Genomic DNA, 18,187 nt, shown 5'->3' with positions numbered 1-18,187 from the left:
ACCCTTAACCCAAACTCTACTCCGAGTGCGCCGGTCAACCGGCGAATATTCTTCCGTTGGCCCCCACGCAAGTTAACGGCTCCCAATCCATTTTATAAGCTCGTGACGCGTACTACAACGGCTGGCGCCTCACTCCACACCACATTGCTGCCCACTCTTCGTGGGGAGCTTCGCACAATGTGTGGATCATTCATGTGTACGTTTTGTCGCCAAACAGTCGAGATGGAAGTGCTCTGAGGGAGCGGACGGGGGCGTCGAGGAGCTGTGGAACTACGGTGGCTACTGGTTGCGAGCAGGGATCCCCTTCAGTGCTGTGCTCTGCTGTCGACCGTCGTCTTGGGCCTCGACTTTCCTTCCGCAGTCAAGCCAGTCATCGTCGTCGTGTCGTCGGTTTTCACTTCTTTCTCTCAACGTTTCCTCCAGTCTTCGTCCTCGGCGAATCCTCGCAATGGTAATTTCCTAAAGTTGCTAATCTGGTTCAATTTTGCTGCAGTTGCGTTTGCTTCCCGTTTCTTGCCCGTTGCGGTGGTGATGCAAGTGTAGAAAGTGCAAATAATTTCCGTTTCGCAGCCAGGACCAACCCCAGTCGTCGAAGGGGCGTCCGACATTCGCCCGGTTCGAATCCGAGGTGTCCGAGGGAGAGAATATTCACAATCGACCCTGCCTCTCGCACAACCCCTCGGAAAATCCGTTTCTGAATTTATATGTATTTTTGCCTTGGAATAATTGACGTGCAAATTTCTTCTCTCCGTGCAATAATTTCTGTCGGATTTTCGGAAGTGATTTAAATTCTGGAGTAATTGGTGAAAAGGGTTGTACGGCCACTGTCGGGTGCATTGCTAGTCGGCGACGATGTCGGAATAAATGGCCAAAATTAGATATTAAACCACAAAATCGTAAATCGATATCGTGAGCAGCGCGGACGGAACGTAGAGTGAAATGTGGAAATGAATGAAGGGAATCTGAGGGAAAACACTGTGGCAAGGAAGAACTAATTACAGACTGTCTACTCAGCGACGACCCTGCTTCCGGGCGAGGAAACGAGAATAGTGGGTTATTAGCAGGCCTGCGAGTCATCCGTGATGGTGAGATGTTTTCACTTAACTTATTTTTAGCAGGACTGCGGAGCAAATGTACACAAATATGCGTAGCTACGTAATTGATTAAGAGCGACCCCATTGGCATTTCCCGTCCCAGCCGATACACGTAGGAAGCAGTTATTGCTGACTCGGTCGGTGGCGCGGTCAAAGGTTTCGAAATGGTCCGCATCGGTCTCGTCCACAGTAACGAATTTCTGAAGCCAGGAACTTTCTGCTGACTCACTTTTTCCCGTAATCCAGCTTTTCCCAACTGCCATTGTGTGCAGAGAACTTGGAACAGATTTTTACGGCCGTGAAATCCGAGATTGCAATCTTTAAACGGCGCGGTAGCTGCTCGGATGTAGGACTTCGACTCGAGTCTGACCTCGATTTGCCCAAAGCCGCTGGAAGGCATCTGGAGGACAAAGAGACAAACGAGCAGAATTTGGCAAATTGGTAGCAGTAACCGGAGGAGACCAATCGATTCGAGAATCTTTAGGAGATCAATCTGAATGCAATTCGAGTAGAGTCGATATTGACCTGAAAGATGGTTGTGTGGGAAAACGATTTATTTCCACCGAAACAATTTCAAATAGGGGTTCTTTCGAATGTACGCATTAGACGTCCTCAAACACAACCCGCTTTTAAATTGAGACGTGCAATTCTGAATATATATTACAAATCGTAAATAACTCTGCACTGTGGGCTAAAATGTGAAATATTATTAATTAAAAGGGAGACCCACGCATTATTTTATACCAAGAAAAATTGCCTTAATGAGAATAAGCGCTGTATCTTTTGAATTTCCAGTGAAAATGCTACCTAGGGTATGAAAGGACACTTCTTTATTTTATTTAGTTGTGCTTTTTCACATTAAATCTACTTTGCAAATTGTATAGAAAAGAAAAACTTCAATACACTAAAACCGCACACGTGTCCGTTAAATCCACCCTCCCTGCCCATCTGAAAACATTACATCATACGTCATACTACATCTCCATCGATGCGCTCGCATAATGAGACCAGATCTTCCGTCCAGGTTCAATATTTGGAAGCGTTACATTAGAAGCTCGCCTTGAATGCAGACATGGACTCATCTTTGTGCATCTTCGTAATTCTTTTCGGATCAGTTACTTTTAGACGTCGGACGTCATAATTATGGGTAGGCTCTCCCTATCCAGTATTTCTGCTATCATTTAGGAGTAGTTTCTTCCGCAATACGCTCGTAAACCATCTACTATAAATTCCCAAAAGCAAACCTTTTTGAGGTTTTGTGTGAAACAAAATCTTATTAAAATCGGTTCAATATCTGTCTGTCTATCTGCCCGTCTGCCACATGAGATTTACTTCGAAACTGCTGGAGTTATCGTCACGAAATTTGGTAAGAATATGTGGTATGTGAGCCGCTACATGAGCAACGAGTTGCATCATTTTATGTTAGGTTTAATGGGGTGCGAAAGGGGGAACAATTTTTTTTTTACAGAATATAATTATTAATAATTAATTAATAATGGAAGGGCTCAATTAATACTTTACGAAAATGATCTTAACTCCGATATTGGGTGGAACATAGAGGAGTAAGGAGTGAAAATATGTGCCCCAAAAAGTATCCAACTGAAAAACGTATCTGTCCAAAATTTAGGCTTCGAGATACATCCTTTTCCGATATCTGCTCAAATAAAGTTAATAATAGCATATTACTATATTTTAGAAATTGGCCCTAAAACCCCCTTAAGATCATTCTAGGGGTATAAAATTTGGATCAGTATAAGTAATAATATTTATTAACAAAGTTATAGAAGGTCGAATTTTTGCTTTTCAAGTGCATATTGCACCCTAAGACATATAACGTCATCTTCATATAAAGTGAACTCATATGTACGACGGAGTTGAAGATTGGACACATATCCAGGAATATTTTGAATGTTTAGCTGTGTATGAGTGGAAAAACGTGCATAAAAAGCTTCTCACACAACCTTTATACCCGAGGTGTCCAGCTCCTCGCATTCCGATTTGTTTTATGGATGAATGTGAAAATCTGAGGGGGACACTGCCGCACCCAGTTGCAGTATGTATAGGATTTCGTCATCAATGGCGCCACAGACCAAATCGAATCCTGGTCTTCACCATACTCTTCTATGACGCCCAAATGACGGTCCTTGGCTTTCCAAAGTTTCCGTTTCCACTAGGTCCTCCAGTCAGTTTCGGGATTCTCTTGATGGCTTCCACCTCGCCTTTAAGTAGGCGCCTGGATATCCTTCAGACGTCCATACGCTCTTTATGGCTTGCCCACTAGAGCTTTCGAATATGGATAGCAGCTTCTAGTTCGTTGTATAATAGGCACAACTCGCTGTTGTCTTATATCTCATTGGCCATCTGCCGCGCACCTTTACCACACCAAAGATTCTCCTGAAGGCTCGACGTTCGAAAACATTGATTTGTTGTTCTCTGGTCTGGGACAAATGGAATAAATTTTTTATATATTGTGAACTTTGTTTTCCTGCAGAAGTTTCGTTAATCTCGTTCATTTTGTTGTTGTCCTTTGTGAGAATTATGCTTAAGTACACCAATCTGTCGACTTGTTAAGTACACAAAATTGTCGAGTTTTAAACCGTGTTCTGTCTGATATCCGTCTTTCTTCTGGTTGTTTCCTGAATTTAGTCTTCTCTTCGTTTATTTTATTTCGTCACGCCCCACCAGGGTCTATTTCTGTGGCACCAAGATATTTATATCATCTGCATAAGCTACTATGTGCAATGATTTGTAAAGCAGTGTACCATTTAGATCCACTGGTATCTTATCATATTCTCCAGAGTCATGTGATATAGTGTTGAGGTCAGCTGTAATCCAAAGTCTGTGTCGAAACATCTTGTTAATTGGTGTTCTCTCTTTACTTGAGCGCTAAACTAACTCATTGTTATTCTGATGAATCTAATCCGTTTGGCTGGAATTTCAAATTCAAAGAGTATTGTGTACGCTACCAAACGATTGACCCTAGCTTATGCCTGTTTCAAGTTAATGGAAATTTGATAGACATCAACGTCATATTCCCAGTCTCCGTTTTACTGAAAATATTTGATCAATCGTTGACTTTCCATGTTGAAATTCTTCCTGGTATTTGGCAACAATATTTTTGGGAAAGATTCGGACCTTTCCATTATTTTTGACAGCACTTTATAGCATATATACAACACCGAGAACCCTTTATATTATAGTTTCCGCAAAAATGACAAATGACGCTTTCGTGACAATATTTCGTCATAGTTTTGTCAGACCAAATAATGTCTATGAGTTCATGAAACTTGGTTCATACCCACACTGCTTGTCTTTAGCAGCTTCGTATCTTCCCATATTTTTTCGTGGTTTTTCTTGGAAGGTGTGCCTCGAGATTTACCCGTACACTTGGGGATTGTTGCGTCGTCCTTATGCTCCACTTGACTTGCCTACTACAGCTTGCGAAATATGACTAGAACGGATGTAGCTGAATCGTTAAAAATTTCATACAACTTCGCTTTGTGCCTGATTCTCCAGTCCAATCCCTCCAATATTAGACACGATTATAGAGGATCCCCACAGACATAGTTTTCAGTGAGATCATTCCAGATTCACTGTTAGCACACTTGGTGTTATGCAGGCAATAAGCCCAGAGCAGCAAGGCAACACAAGGACGAACACGAACGTCTATTACGAACCGGGATTCAACCCCGTGGTAATTTAATTACTGGGCCGTCAACCATATATATTTACCATTTGCAAGACAAATTCACTATTCATCAAATTAAGTTATCGTTTAAATATATCAAATTAACGCTCTTGCAAATAAAATCAACGCTTAATGAATGAAATTAACTCCTTAGCAACGCTATAACAAATGAAAAGAACTATATTTCAAAACAAATTATCTATTTTTCGAGCCAATTCAATGATCTGCCGAGTCGAATTTGTGATCTGTCAAATGTCAAATGTCAAACAATGCTTTTCCGAATTCAAAAATTTAATTTTATCTCTACATTTTTAAAACTTTCTAACAAATCCTAGTGCAATTCATTTTTAGTCACCGTATTCGGAAATTGCATCATCATATCCATATAAAAATTTGAGGAATCTAATGGTGACACACCTGTAATTCCTGATTAAATTAGGCTCTTGATTACAATTTTATTTCGAAGAAAATCTTTTCAACAGGGTTCAGCATAGGTGTAGGCAAGGACAGAAGTAGAAGAAATAAGCCGGCATGCGTTATCCATTATAGCCAACCCTCGCTGGCTTTCCAGTTTCTACTATTTACAAAAACGTTAATCTCATTTATATTCCCAATGATCACAATCTCAGCGGATGCCGGATTGTACCTAATACTAGCACTAAGTGGCAAACATTTCCTACCTTCTTAAAAGATAAAAGCACTGGTGGTGGCCGTCAAAAACACCCCGCAGCATCGAGCAGGAGTTTAGTTTCATGCAAAACCACCGAATCCCCTTGGAAGATACCTCTCCGTATACGGAGAGGCTCTGGGGTGTTGGTACTCTCAGATGAATCTACTAATAAGGTGGTATGCCACCCCTCCATGACTGTCTCCAAGAACTTTATTAGTTTGGGATCAATGTGATACAGATGTAGGACATCGATGGTGTGCGAGGCGCACTCAAAAGCGTTGGCGTAATCGATATAGCAACTAAAGAGATTTCTTTGGCTTTTAGTTGCTTCTATGACAACTACCGAGTCGATAGTTGTCTTTGCCAGCCCTTGACCAAACTCTGCAGCCCTTCTGCTCCTCGGACAGAATGTTATTGGTCTCGAAGTGTACCCATCGACCTTTCCACTAATAATGAACGTTATGAATTTGTAGGGGGTTGGTAAACAAGTAATCGGTGTTGTGTCTGCGGAGTCCGGCACCGTGTCCTTTTTAGGGATAAGGTAGGTAATCCCTGCAGTGAGGAAGTATGGAAATTCCTCCGGCCGACTAACGACCTAGTTTATGCTATGTGCCAATCGACCATATATATTGGTGAACTTTTTTGTACCAAGAGTTCTGTACCATATCCGTAGGCATAGTTCCGGTAAACCCTCTGCACTCTGCAAATTAATAAGACGAAAGCGAATTTTCTGTAGTCTGAGAATTTTCTCTTCCACATGTTAACGAAGGTTGGTTCGAGGAATATAGTCTTGCCTAAATCATTTGATCGCTGCATATGCGGTGCGTAAGACGTTCTTTTCCAAAACTTTGTCAAATTTTTCAATAATTTTATTATTATCTTGAATCAATTGTCAATTGTCACCAATCCACTCATTGACACTATCAGATATTTGCCGACTATATGTAGTAACTTTCTTCCTTTTTCAACCAATGTTGGGCTCATCCTTGGCAGGGTTACAGCGTTTCAAACTAAGGATTTACTCCATCTACGAATTAAATGTAATAGCCTTACTTTTTCCTATTTCACCTAAAATACTTGTTACAGAATTTAGAAGAAAGAAAGGTTTGACGGGAATTAAAGTATATAACTAAAAATTGACAACAATCTCTCATAGAGCTGCTTGGCGTATTTTATCCACTTATAGGAGGTACAATGAACATATGCGGGGCTCTCCGCAATGCTTTTCTCATGGCACACGCAATTGCCCTTCAACAGACTCTCAAGGTTTTACCCTAAACCTGTCAGCTGGCGCGTTAGCCCTCGTTTGCATTCTATAATAGCACGATAGCAGCTTGTAACTTTATGAGGTCAACAAGCAAACCCGAATGGAACGGTTATCCTTAACAAGTTTCAAAATTATCTAAAATTGAATCGTACTAATGTTGCATTTGGCTCACTCTCGAAAACGATAATTTACCTTGAAATATTTCCAGAAGTTTTCATTGACAAGGTTGGGGCCACCTGAATTCATGCTTTTGGATCGGTATTTGCCACTTTATACTTCTTAACAGCAGCAGCTACACCCATAAGAAAATCAGTCGAATAAAAAGTCGAAGATAGAGAGCAAATCTGAGAAATTTTAGGCAACAGCTTCAAGTACTTTGAACCCCCCCCCCCCCTCCCCTCCTGTTTAGATTCAATTTTTATGAATGAAAGCGACAGGGCTAATGCAAGTGGCATTAATAATTAGCACTTGCAACGCAAATAGTGCCTTCCGCTGTTCTCAAAACGAATTTTATTTAAATTAATTATATTTAAAAGTAACAGCCGAAAACGAGAAGCGCCGCATGCAAATGGCATAATCTGTCATCATAACGAACCTTGCCGACGTGGAGCGAACTTTGCCAACCTAAAATCTTGATTGTACATGAAAACTGCGTGCAGATCGGAGCTTCTTTTGTGCACAGTCCGTCAGTGGAATCATTCTTTTTCTGTTGTTTTTGAAGAGGGAGACCCCATGCATATGAAAGGCGATGTAAGTTTTTTTTCCCAGAATAGAGTCAGGTATCAAATAAAAGGACTCAATGAGTAATTTTCAAATCTCACCTAACTTCTAATATCGTCGAACATGCAAAGGAAATAGAGCTCAAAATCCACGTAACCAAAAAGTGCAACAGGTCTTGTTTTCTATGATTATCTAACCGAAAAATTTGAAAATCGCAAATGTTCCTCCAGTATGAAATCTAAGCCTCAACGGATAATCTAAAATAAAGTATCAGATTATCTCATTAGAAACGGCTCGCCATGAGAGTATACTTATTTGATTTAATGCAATTATATGCTAATATGCAGCACATTCATTAAGTTGCTAACGCATTTGGCACCAAATCTCAAAACTAAGACCGGCTTCGAAAAGTACTAATCGAGACCTTTCATTTGATACCCCACATGACTATATTTGGTGAAAAAAAAAATTGTACACCCCCCTTTTACATGTATGGGGACCCCCCTAAGTCTCAACGTAGGAGAATGTCACCCACTTCATGTCTGGGGGTCTGCAGGTCCCACCTTCTCACCAAATTTCGTGTCAATCGGTATAGCCGTTTCTGAGAAAAGTGCCTGTGACAGACAGACAGACATTGAACCGATTTTAATAAGGTTTCGTTTTACAAACAAAACCTTAAAAAACCAAAACAAAATAATTCTTTGGGACCCAATTCATAAGAACTCATTTCGTTGTGGTATTGACGAATTGATATGTGATGAAGACGTCATGCAGGTTGTAGAGTGCACGAAATTCAGAAAAAACTGTAAAGTTAACTTTATAACTTTGTCAATAATAGTTGGATTTTCTTCAAACTTGACCAAACTGTGTAGAGATGCACTACTGTGATTTTTTTCAGATTTTTCGGTTGGATAGGTTCTGAGAACGAGGCCTGTTACACTTTTTGGGGGTCATATTTTAAGCTCTCACTCCCCTATGTTTCACCCAATATCAAATATTGAACCAGTTTCGAAAAGTACTAATTGAGACCTTTCATTTGGTACCCCACATGGCTACATTCTGTGAAAAAAAAATGTGCACCCTCCATTCATATGTATGGGGACCACCCTCTTAAACTTAACATAGGATGGCGCCACTTACTGCATGTAAAGGGAACACCAGATTACATACTCTCACCAATTTTCGTGACAATCGGTCTAGCCGTTTCCGAATAAATCGGGTGTGACAGACAGACAGTTCACACAAAACCTTAAAACGGTCGATTTTGACCGAAATCATGGCAGAAAGGAATGCGATGAATAAATTAGAAATTTCCGGACCTTTCACGAAGTTTTAGCATTGGCAACGGTATTGTCACTAATATGTATTTGTCGCTCAGGGACTGATCTAGTTGTTGCTGGATTACATTATCATTAGGAGAGCCATTTTGCCCGAATTCCCAGAGCTCCATTATTTATAGATCGCAAAATCACAAGTTTTTGTAGTTATTGTCAGTTGCTTCCTTCTTTCTTTTCTTACTGAGACCTTTATATGCCAATTTCCAATTTCATCCTAGTTCAGCATTGTTTTTTGATTTCTGTACATTTTTTGTCAGAGCCTACAAAGGCATATAAAAAGGTTTGTCAAATTTAAACGGGATTATTTTTAGAACAATTTTCTTGAGAACGATATATGTTTTCCTTCTATCCATTACTCTGAGAGCTAACAATATCATTCTTCAAAGGCAAGTCCTCCTGCCCACTTCCACTGGAGTTCTATATTTCACCATAGCCTAATGGCTTTCCCGGCTTCATCATTAAGGCCAAGTTCTATATATATTAAAAACTTCTAGCCATCATTCGTTACAGGCTAATCACCTCCACTTATCGAGAACCGAATATACTTTCGTCATCAATCAATTCCTGTAATTGCCCTTACATGAAGTTTAGAAAAGTAACCGTGTACATTTCATAATCATTTTGATTACTTATGTCATTTCCTTTGACGCCCCCACATAAATGAAATGTATTCATTGATCCTTTTCCCTGGAAATTTGGTGCGACTTCACCATAGGAAAGGAAGGAAATTGCATGAGTCACATTCAGTTTGTTTTGCTGGACGGGACGTAGCGGCCATAAGACAAGTGTGATGCTTTTTGAGGCAATTTCTTATCTATTGTGAAGTATGAGTCACATTTAAATAAGAAAATATTTTTGAAAACATGTTGACAAAATTGAATCGATGAAAAGACCTTTTCCACACAATATTACAATAGGCCAACAAGAACGTGACCCTTTACTCATTCTCCTTATTCGGAATAATATAAATATCCTAAATGTGGAAAACTTTACTTTAGCTTAGCTTCTTCCATCTTTATTGATGAGCAATCATGAGTCAATATGCTTCCTAAACTCCCACAAAAACTCTTTTAATTTGCGGAAAAAGTCATTTTGTGGAAAAACCAAGCGTACGAATCCCCTACTATTGTAACCACTACATTTAATAGATGATGTACTGGTTTGTCTGCCAACTATTCGCTTTGCAATTCTGGCTGAAACCATACTTTCCAATTTGATATGAAGTGCAAAAAGTTGTTGATTTCGTCTCGGTGTGCGAGTGAATTTATACACAAAATGACATATTTATTGTTTTTCTGGGCACAAAAAGTAACGCATATAATTATATATTATATATGTATTTAGTAGTGGAAGGAAGTGATATTTAAGATATTTAAGAAGCAAAAACCTCATCGCCATTAAAGTAAATTTGATGTCATTTCATTTCCCTATGCCTCGTCCAAAAGCGGTCCGATTTGGTTGAACGATATTAAACGAAAAATCGCGTTAGACACCGTTTCCTTTGAAAATCAAAATGGAAGATCTCCTAAAGTTAACTTTTAGTAATTATAAGGACAGAGATACTCCAGATGCACTTCCTGTTGACGCTGTCGCAAGCCATTTTGGAATCGATAAAGAACAGTCAGGGCGGGGTCTAAACTCTGCACGTTGAGGTTCCAAAACAGAAATGCGCCTTTTGGGATATTTTATCTTAGCGGCAGCCAGAAGCAAGCTCCTCTCCCGCCCTTCATTGGAATCTCAACGATCACGCCCCTGTTCCACCCCCTAGGAAAAATATCAAATTCCCAGAATGTAATAATAAGTGACAAAACCATCTTTGCAAAAGCTGCAAGGGCTGAATGGACAATTTCTGCAGGTAGATCTATCGTTAATTCTGGCGAGTTGGTTTTCACTATTAAAAAAAAAATTTATGATAAAAATTCAGCAGAAATCAAGCCAGAAAGCAATTTAGAAGGTATTCACTTTTAAGGGGTTGTTTACTGCTCCACCGTAGTTGTGCATAGACTTTTGGGTCTTCACCGCCACCAGAGTTGCAGCCACCAGAGAAGCTATAACGGCATCGAATCCATGTTTTGGAATCTACAGATGGAATAGTTTATAACCCTGGAATCGACAACTCGACTTGAAACTTTAAACGCGGTTAGCTTAGAATCGTGCAAAGTGTCTTTGCCGTGGACGAGGTTACTAAAACTACTATTCTAATCAACGCCAAATTTTTTCCACTTATTTATTATGATATGTAATAGTTAGTCAGCGCTAAAAGGGTAGTATAGATCCCAGGGCGAAAAGTGGATTGGTACCCACCCAACCAACACCAACAACTCTACTACCAAACTCTATCTCCACCTCCACGTGGTGATCGCTGGGAGTTCTTTCTTTATGAAAACCTGCAGACGGAGAAGGATGAAGGCGAGTCTCCTGTGCCTAAAAACGGGATAAAATGAAGGAGCCTCGGAGAGGATGGATTTTACAACGACGAACCCGGCAACGACAACAGATTAACGATTTGCGCATTTTCTCATGGAACGTGCGCTCCTTGTACAGACGGAATGCTGCTGAGCAGCTAGCCGATACCCTGTCCTAATACAAGGCTGATGTAACAGCGTTGCAAGAGATGCGCTGGACAGGGACCGGTTTCCTGGAGAAGAGCCACTACACCATATATTATAGCGGCCATCCAGTAAACCATGCGCTCGGAGTAGGTTTCTTAGTCAGCCAAAAAATGAAATCTGCTGTTATCGGCTTTGTAAATATAAGCGAAAGGTTATGCACTCTGCGTTTGCGAGGCAAGTTTAGAAATATAAACCTTATAAACGTTCATGCCCCTACAGAGGAGACTGCAGCGTCGGAGAAGGATACCTTCTACGAGGCAGTTGAGCGGACCCTCGAAGCCTGTCCCAAATATGATATCAAAATCATACTTGGAGATTCCAACAGTCAAGTAGGGACGGAGCTCGTATTCAAGCGGTACGTCGGCTCCCATAGCTTACATAGGGATACCAATGATAACGGACTGCGGATTATTCAGTTAGCAGTATCGCACGAAACGATTTTTGGAAGTACCTGGGTTGCGCGCAAAGCGGTCCACAAACATACGTAGGCCTCTCCAGATGAGACCACTTTCAACCAAATTGACCATGTGCTGATTGAACGCCGCCACCTCTCAGCCTTGATGAGTGTCAGAACATATAGGGGGGCCAATATAGACTCGGATCACTATCTCGTTAGCATGGTGCTCCAAGCTCGAATTGCGACATCACCTACAATCCCCTCTGACAATCAGGTGAGACTGAATACTGAAGCCACTCGCAACACAGCCCTCCGCAACACCTATAAGGGAGAAATGGATGCCGCAATAACCGCAGTCAACAGAGATCCTGGAGATGAAGCATCAACAAATGATCTTCACAATCACCTGAAGAACGTTATCATTGATACGGCCACAACGATACTTGGCCCCAGCCGCAAGAAAAGTCGGAACGGCTGGTTTGACGATGAATGTAAGCTAGCAACGAAACGGAAGAATGTAATGTTGCATTCTCAAAAACGCGGGCACGCGCAGAGACTTATCACGAACTCCGTCGAGCAGAGAAGCGACTTCATAGACGAAAAAAAGCCTGAGAGAAGCAACAATTCTGTGAACTAGAAAAGTACAGGGAGCAACCGCACCAGATGCGGAAGTTTTGCTAACAAGTCAGCAGGATGAAGCCTTATACACCTCGATGTTCATGCTGCCGAGACAAAGAGGGAAATCTGATTTGGGCATATTGGAGCAATGGGTTGAGTATTTTGATGAACTACTCAATAACCAAAATATCAGCGCGTTGGAGGTCCCGCCAACTGAAAACGACGGACAAACACTGTCACCACCAAGTATAGAAGAAACAGTCCGTGCAATTCATCGGCTTAAACACCATAAGTCGCCAGGAGCGGATGGAATTACAACCGAATTGGTTAAATATGGAGGCGACCAATTACATCAAGTGGTTCATCAACTGATGCTCAAAGTATGGGACTGCGAATCAATGCCTGACGACTGGCAACGACGTATTATCTGTCTCATACATAAAAAGGGAGATATTACGCAGTGCAGCAATTATAGATAGCCCCATACGCTCAGAACAGCATCGGCCCATACCAAAGAGGCTTCACTCTAGGCAAATCAGCAACAGATCAGATTTTCTCTCTACGGCAAGCGATGGAAAAACTGTTGGAATATAGACATTGTTGCACCATCTTTATAACCACCTATGATAGCATAGCCAGGGTAAAACTGTACACGGCCATGAGAGAACCCGGTATCCCAACGAAATTGATAACACTGACTACGCTGACCCTGACCAATGTGCGAGGCCAGATAAAAGCAGCAGAGCTACTCTCGAGACCATTCAACATCAAGGGGATGCCCCATCATGCGTCCTCTTCAACCTGGCCCTGGAGAAAATGATTCGCGATACCGATGTAAATGCGAGAGGCACCATCCCCTTCATGTCCACCCAATTACTGACCTACGCTGACGATATTGACATCATGGAAAGAACAATCCGAGATGTATAATCTACCTTCATCCAGATCCAGCAGGCGGCAACCGGGGTGAGATCTTGGGCTGCACATTAATGAAGGCAAGATGAAGTACATGGTGGTAACGTCAGCGCTAAAACCAAAAGAACGAACAACATCGAATCGCATTGGTCAAACTAAAACAATGAAGATAGGAGACTACTGTTGAAAATTTCTCCTATCTGGAATCGAAAATCACCACCGATAACAGCTATGACGATGAAATCCGGTTGTTGGCAGCCAACAGAGCCTATTTCAGCTTACAAAATCTGTTTCGCTCGAAACGTCTCACCATAGAGTCAAAGCTCTTACTGTACAAGACTATGATCTTGCCAATCCTTATGTATTCCTCGGAGACTTGGGTACTTAGCAAAAAAAACTACGAACTCTTGGCCGCGTTCGAGAGAAGAATACTCCGAAGAATTTTTGGCCCCCTACATGAGGATGGACGATTCCGTAGCCTACACAATGACGAAATCTATGAGCGATACCATGACCGTCCGGTTGTGGATAAAATCCGGCTCAATAGGTTACGGTGGGCGGGTCACTTAATCCGTATGGATGAGGATGATCCAGCCCAAAAAGTCTATAAGGGTAATATCTATGGTAGAAAAAGAAAACGAGGCAGACCCTGCCTGAGATGGAGCGATGGCGTAGATCAGGACGCCAGGCAGCTTTTAGGGATATCGAATTGGTGGACCTCGGCGCAAAACCAGGGTGTCTGGAGTTCCTTATTAAGGCAGACCTAGACCGGATACCGGTTGTTGCGCCGTTGATGATAATGAATAGTTAGTCGATGAATGAAGGATTTTCAATTCTTGTAAAAAGATATTTTTGTAAGCAAAATAATCGAAATTTTAAAAAAGTGAACATTTTGGTAAAATTGCCGCCATTTTTTTAATAGTACGTATTTCGACAAATCCTTCGTTCAGCCACTAAACAAAACGGTATATTTTTTTAAAATTCTGATTTCGGTTGAATTGTTACGGAGTATCGTGTCCACCGCAAACCATTCTAAAAAAAACTACTCTACTCTCGCCACTTTTATTCTTTTTTTTTTCATTCAGTCTGGGTCACCATTTTTCCAGATCATAGGCTTGGTCCAGGTGGAATAATAGATAGTTGGATAAATTGTATAAAATCAAGACTTCCGAATTGAAAATTGCCTTTCGAATCTCCGCTATCCAACATGATACCTTTAACTTTGATGGCAACAGTGAGTCTTCAAACGGCAAGAATGCGTACTTATTTCCAGTTGATATCCACCCTGAAGCTTTGAGCTCAAATTCAAATGGATCGGATAATATTATTGTACATTATTTTATAAATGCCAGATATAAATTTTTTCGTTAGTTATTTCCTTAAACTTAAAAATGTACCAAAGCTGTTGGGTAACATTTCCAAAAAAAATACAAATTCTTACGAATTCGAATGCTTTATATGTGCATACATGGTTTTTGATTGTCGCTACTCTTCGTCAATTAAAGCCTACTAACGTTCGTTGAGAAAGGCCTGATAGTATGGTATTTATGGTCCTGAACAAGCTGGAATTAAACAAAATTGTGTTGCTAAATTTTATTCGTTGTCACTTGTACAACTGACACCAAAATTATTTGTGTTATATCTTAACTGAGTTCAGATTGTAATGTTGTAATGTAAGCAACTTTCCAGAGCTTTACCAGGATTCCATACCCTTACTGGTTGTGTTTATAGTCCTGCATTTTTCAGAAAAGGAAAGCAACGTCCATTTAAAATACTTGCGAACAAAGAGGAATTTCAGAAGGCATTAGTTAGCTTGGAAGATTAACAGCGACAATACATTTCCGAAAATAAAGTGTTTCATTGATTGCATGTACGGGTTTGAGTATAGTAATAGTTTTAATTGCGTCAGGTATCAAACGCTCCCACGAAATTCTTCTTCTTTTTCTTCAGCCTTTGTCCCGTTCACAAGGGGGGAAGGCTCGTCGTGATCGGTTTCGCCATTTGGCTCTATCGAATGCCTGATCTGGATACAATTCCGAGGCTTTCAAATCTACATCCAGCGTATCAAGCCATCATTGTTTCGGCCTTTCTTTTGGTCGCTTACCTCCTCGATACACTTTGATGTTCCGAATAATCCAGGCAAGTGAATTCTCATTAGCACGAATTACGTGACTATACCATCGACGATGCCTCTCTCGCAATTTTTCCATAATCGGTACAACACCATATCGGTCGCGGATAATCTGCACAAGGCGAGTCACGCCACTAGTCCAAATCAACATCTTCGTCCCCATTTTCGCAAGACGCCGCTCATTGTCTTTTATAGTCAGCCAATACTCAGAACCATAGGAAGCGACAAGACGGACGACATTGCGGTAAATTTTAGATTTGAGATGTTCGTTGATACGTCGATCACAAAGAACACCAATTGTGGAACGCCACTTCATCCAGATTGCGTTAATGCGTGAAGCAATTTTATAACGCAGTTCTCCATTGGCTGATAGCGTTGACCCGAGGTATTTAAATCGCTCAGTTCTTGGCAGATCACTGCCGCTGATAGTGATTATGCTTGTTTCATGGGGATCGGTCATCAAAAATTCAGTTTTGTTTAGATTCAATCTGAGACCGCGTTGCATGAGGCGATCATTCCATTTTTGGACAAGTTACTTGAGATCATTTTTGCTATTAAACGCTAGGAAAACATTATCTGCATAACGCAGTATATAGGGCGCTTCCTTGATGAACACCAACAGACACACGGAGCGGTTTTGATACTCCCGCCATACTTCGAACTTTACTTTTCAGATCGTGATCCCAGCGCTCCCACGAAATTATAAAGTAAAAAATACGGAGGAAGTTTTCTTAAGGGGTGATATACAGTTGCAGCGGGTGATATAAGGATATTTTTTCGACAACTTTGTAAATTTTTGTTAAAAAGCAGCAGCATCAATTAAAACATATTGTGAGATATCTGTAAAATGTTTTTCAAAAAAAAAATTCAAAATGGCAGATTTACATCTATATTTTCCAAGAGTGTTTTCTTAGGAATGGTTGGTTCGACTAGTAGTTTTTTAGTAATCGTGTTTACCGCAAAGGCACTTTTACAAAAATACGATTCTGAAAAAGTCGCGTTTAAAGTTTCAAGTTTGTATTATTCAGTTTAAAAATTGATTTATTCATTTAGACCGAGTCGTCGGTTCCATGTCCAAAAAGTATTCCTTGTGCAGACAACAACAACATCGATTTGATGTTGACTACAGGCTATTATAGTTTCTCTTGTGACTGTAACTAAGCAGTAAGCAGTATATACGGCAGTAAGCAGTATATACGGCAATGAATGATTGGCAGTGTATGCACAATTACTCTGGAGCAGCTTGGTAATGCGTTATAAAAAGCTATAACTTCGGACCTAATGCTCCGATCATTATAAAATTTGGTGAGAATACTCATAAGATAATGTACTTAAAGAACATATAATAGAAATTTTTTGGGTTGTAGTCCTCACCTTAAACAAACAATCTGCCTACTACCGAATAATGTATACATGCACCTAAATAAATTGATCGTACCCATATTTTTACTTCGTGCACAAAAGCATACATATGTACATATATAGTACGTGTATTGAATACCGCGGGTTTAATGTACAAATATATCTGAATTAGACACTACCCGCCAATATCATTAGCACGTATATCTACTTTTCACTCCTTTGTGTTGTAAAGGGGATCCATAGCCTTTTTTTTAAGTTTTTAGTTTCGATTCAATATCTTCCTCTTACACACAATTTACTCCGAAACGGCTGAATCTATAATATTATCATGAAGTTTGGTGGTTGTGGTTTGTGAATCAAAGGTTCAAAGAAGTCAACAATCATGATAGTTTCTTAGATCTAGGCCTCAAAATACCTTCCTTACCGATATCTGCTCAAATAAAGTTAATAATAGTATATTTTTTTTGGAAACACCATTTAAGTTCATGCTAGGACTTCTAGCACAAAAGTACATCACAATATGAAACATCATATTGGAAAGTTTGGTAGAGATCCTACTATTATTAACAAAGTTTGAATAGATCAAAATTGCCTGTGCTATACCGATTTACTAGACCGGATCACACTTAATGTTATCAAGTGATAAGCCTACAGTAGCGAGACAGAACAAAGACGAACACAAATACCCATCGCGACCGGAATTGTGCCTCGGTGAAATGAGATCGAGAGGCTAAAGTTCGAGCCACTCGGCCAACATACCGATCCGATACATACAAGTTAAAGATAGATTCGCCTTTGGCAGAATTAGTGCCGAATTATAGCTTTATGGTTGAATGTAATTACGTTATGTATGAAATACAAATACAAAATGTAACTTTCAATACATAAATAATTTCATCTTTTGGTACTTATGCATATTTACCCCTCTAAATGTGTTATACTTTCTTACAATTAACAAGGCATATATATATTTACAACTAGCTCATTACAATGTCGCATCGCATCAATACATTCATTGATACATAATCTGATAAGAGGAATTCTTCAATTGATGATTAATTGAATAATATTATTGGGAAGAATCCATGCCAGCGACCTGAAGGTTAGAATTCGTAACTGGCAACAAGTTCGAGTTCTCTGCAATGCAGGGCATCGCGATAAATTAGTTGTTTTGAATGGTTCTCAGCAGACATGCTTTCGCTTCATGCTACTTGTTTGTTATTGCAAACGAAATTTGATATTCACTTTCCTTACAACGAAGAAAACATGAAGATTGAACTTATCAATCTAAAGACGTTGTGTCTTTGAGTCCGCAAGGTGCGTGTAGATTACATTAATCAAAACAATGCGATTAAGTGAACCGAAGAGTGCATTCG

General features: G+C 40.3%; 1 protein-coding gene across 3 annotated transcripts in view; it reads left to right on the top strand.

Moving 5' to 3' along the window:
• Window positions 1–213: 213 nt before the first annotated feature.
• LOC119650717 (probable sodium/potassium/calcium exchanger CG1090) overlaps window positions 214–18,187 on the top strand; it is a 33,086-nt gene continuing 15,112 nt past the window's right edge. For 2 of the 3 annotated variants that reach the window (XM_038053728.1, XM_038053729.1), the window contains exon 1: window positions 460–1,085. In XM_038053728.1, coding sequence (XP_037909656.1) covers window positions 1,083–1,085 — 3 coding nt within the window. In that variant the 5' untranslated portion in view covers window positions 460–1,082. The other variant, XM_038053730.1, reaches the window with a different exon arrangement.

This window comes from Hermetia illucens, chromosome 3 (genome assembly GCF_905115235.1).
Source record: "Hermetia illucens chromosome 3, iHerIll2.2.curated.20191125, whole genome shotgun sequence".
Classification (NCBI taxonomy): Eukaryota; Metazoa; Arthropoda; class Insecta; order Diptera; family Stratiomyidae; genus Hermetia; species Hermetia illucens.
This window is presented reverse-complemented; position numbering and strand designations above follow the sequence as displayed.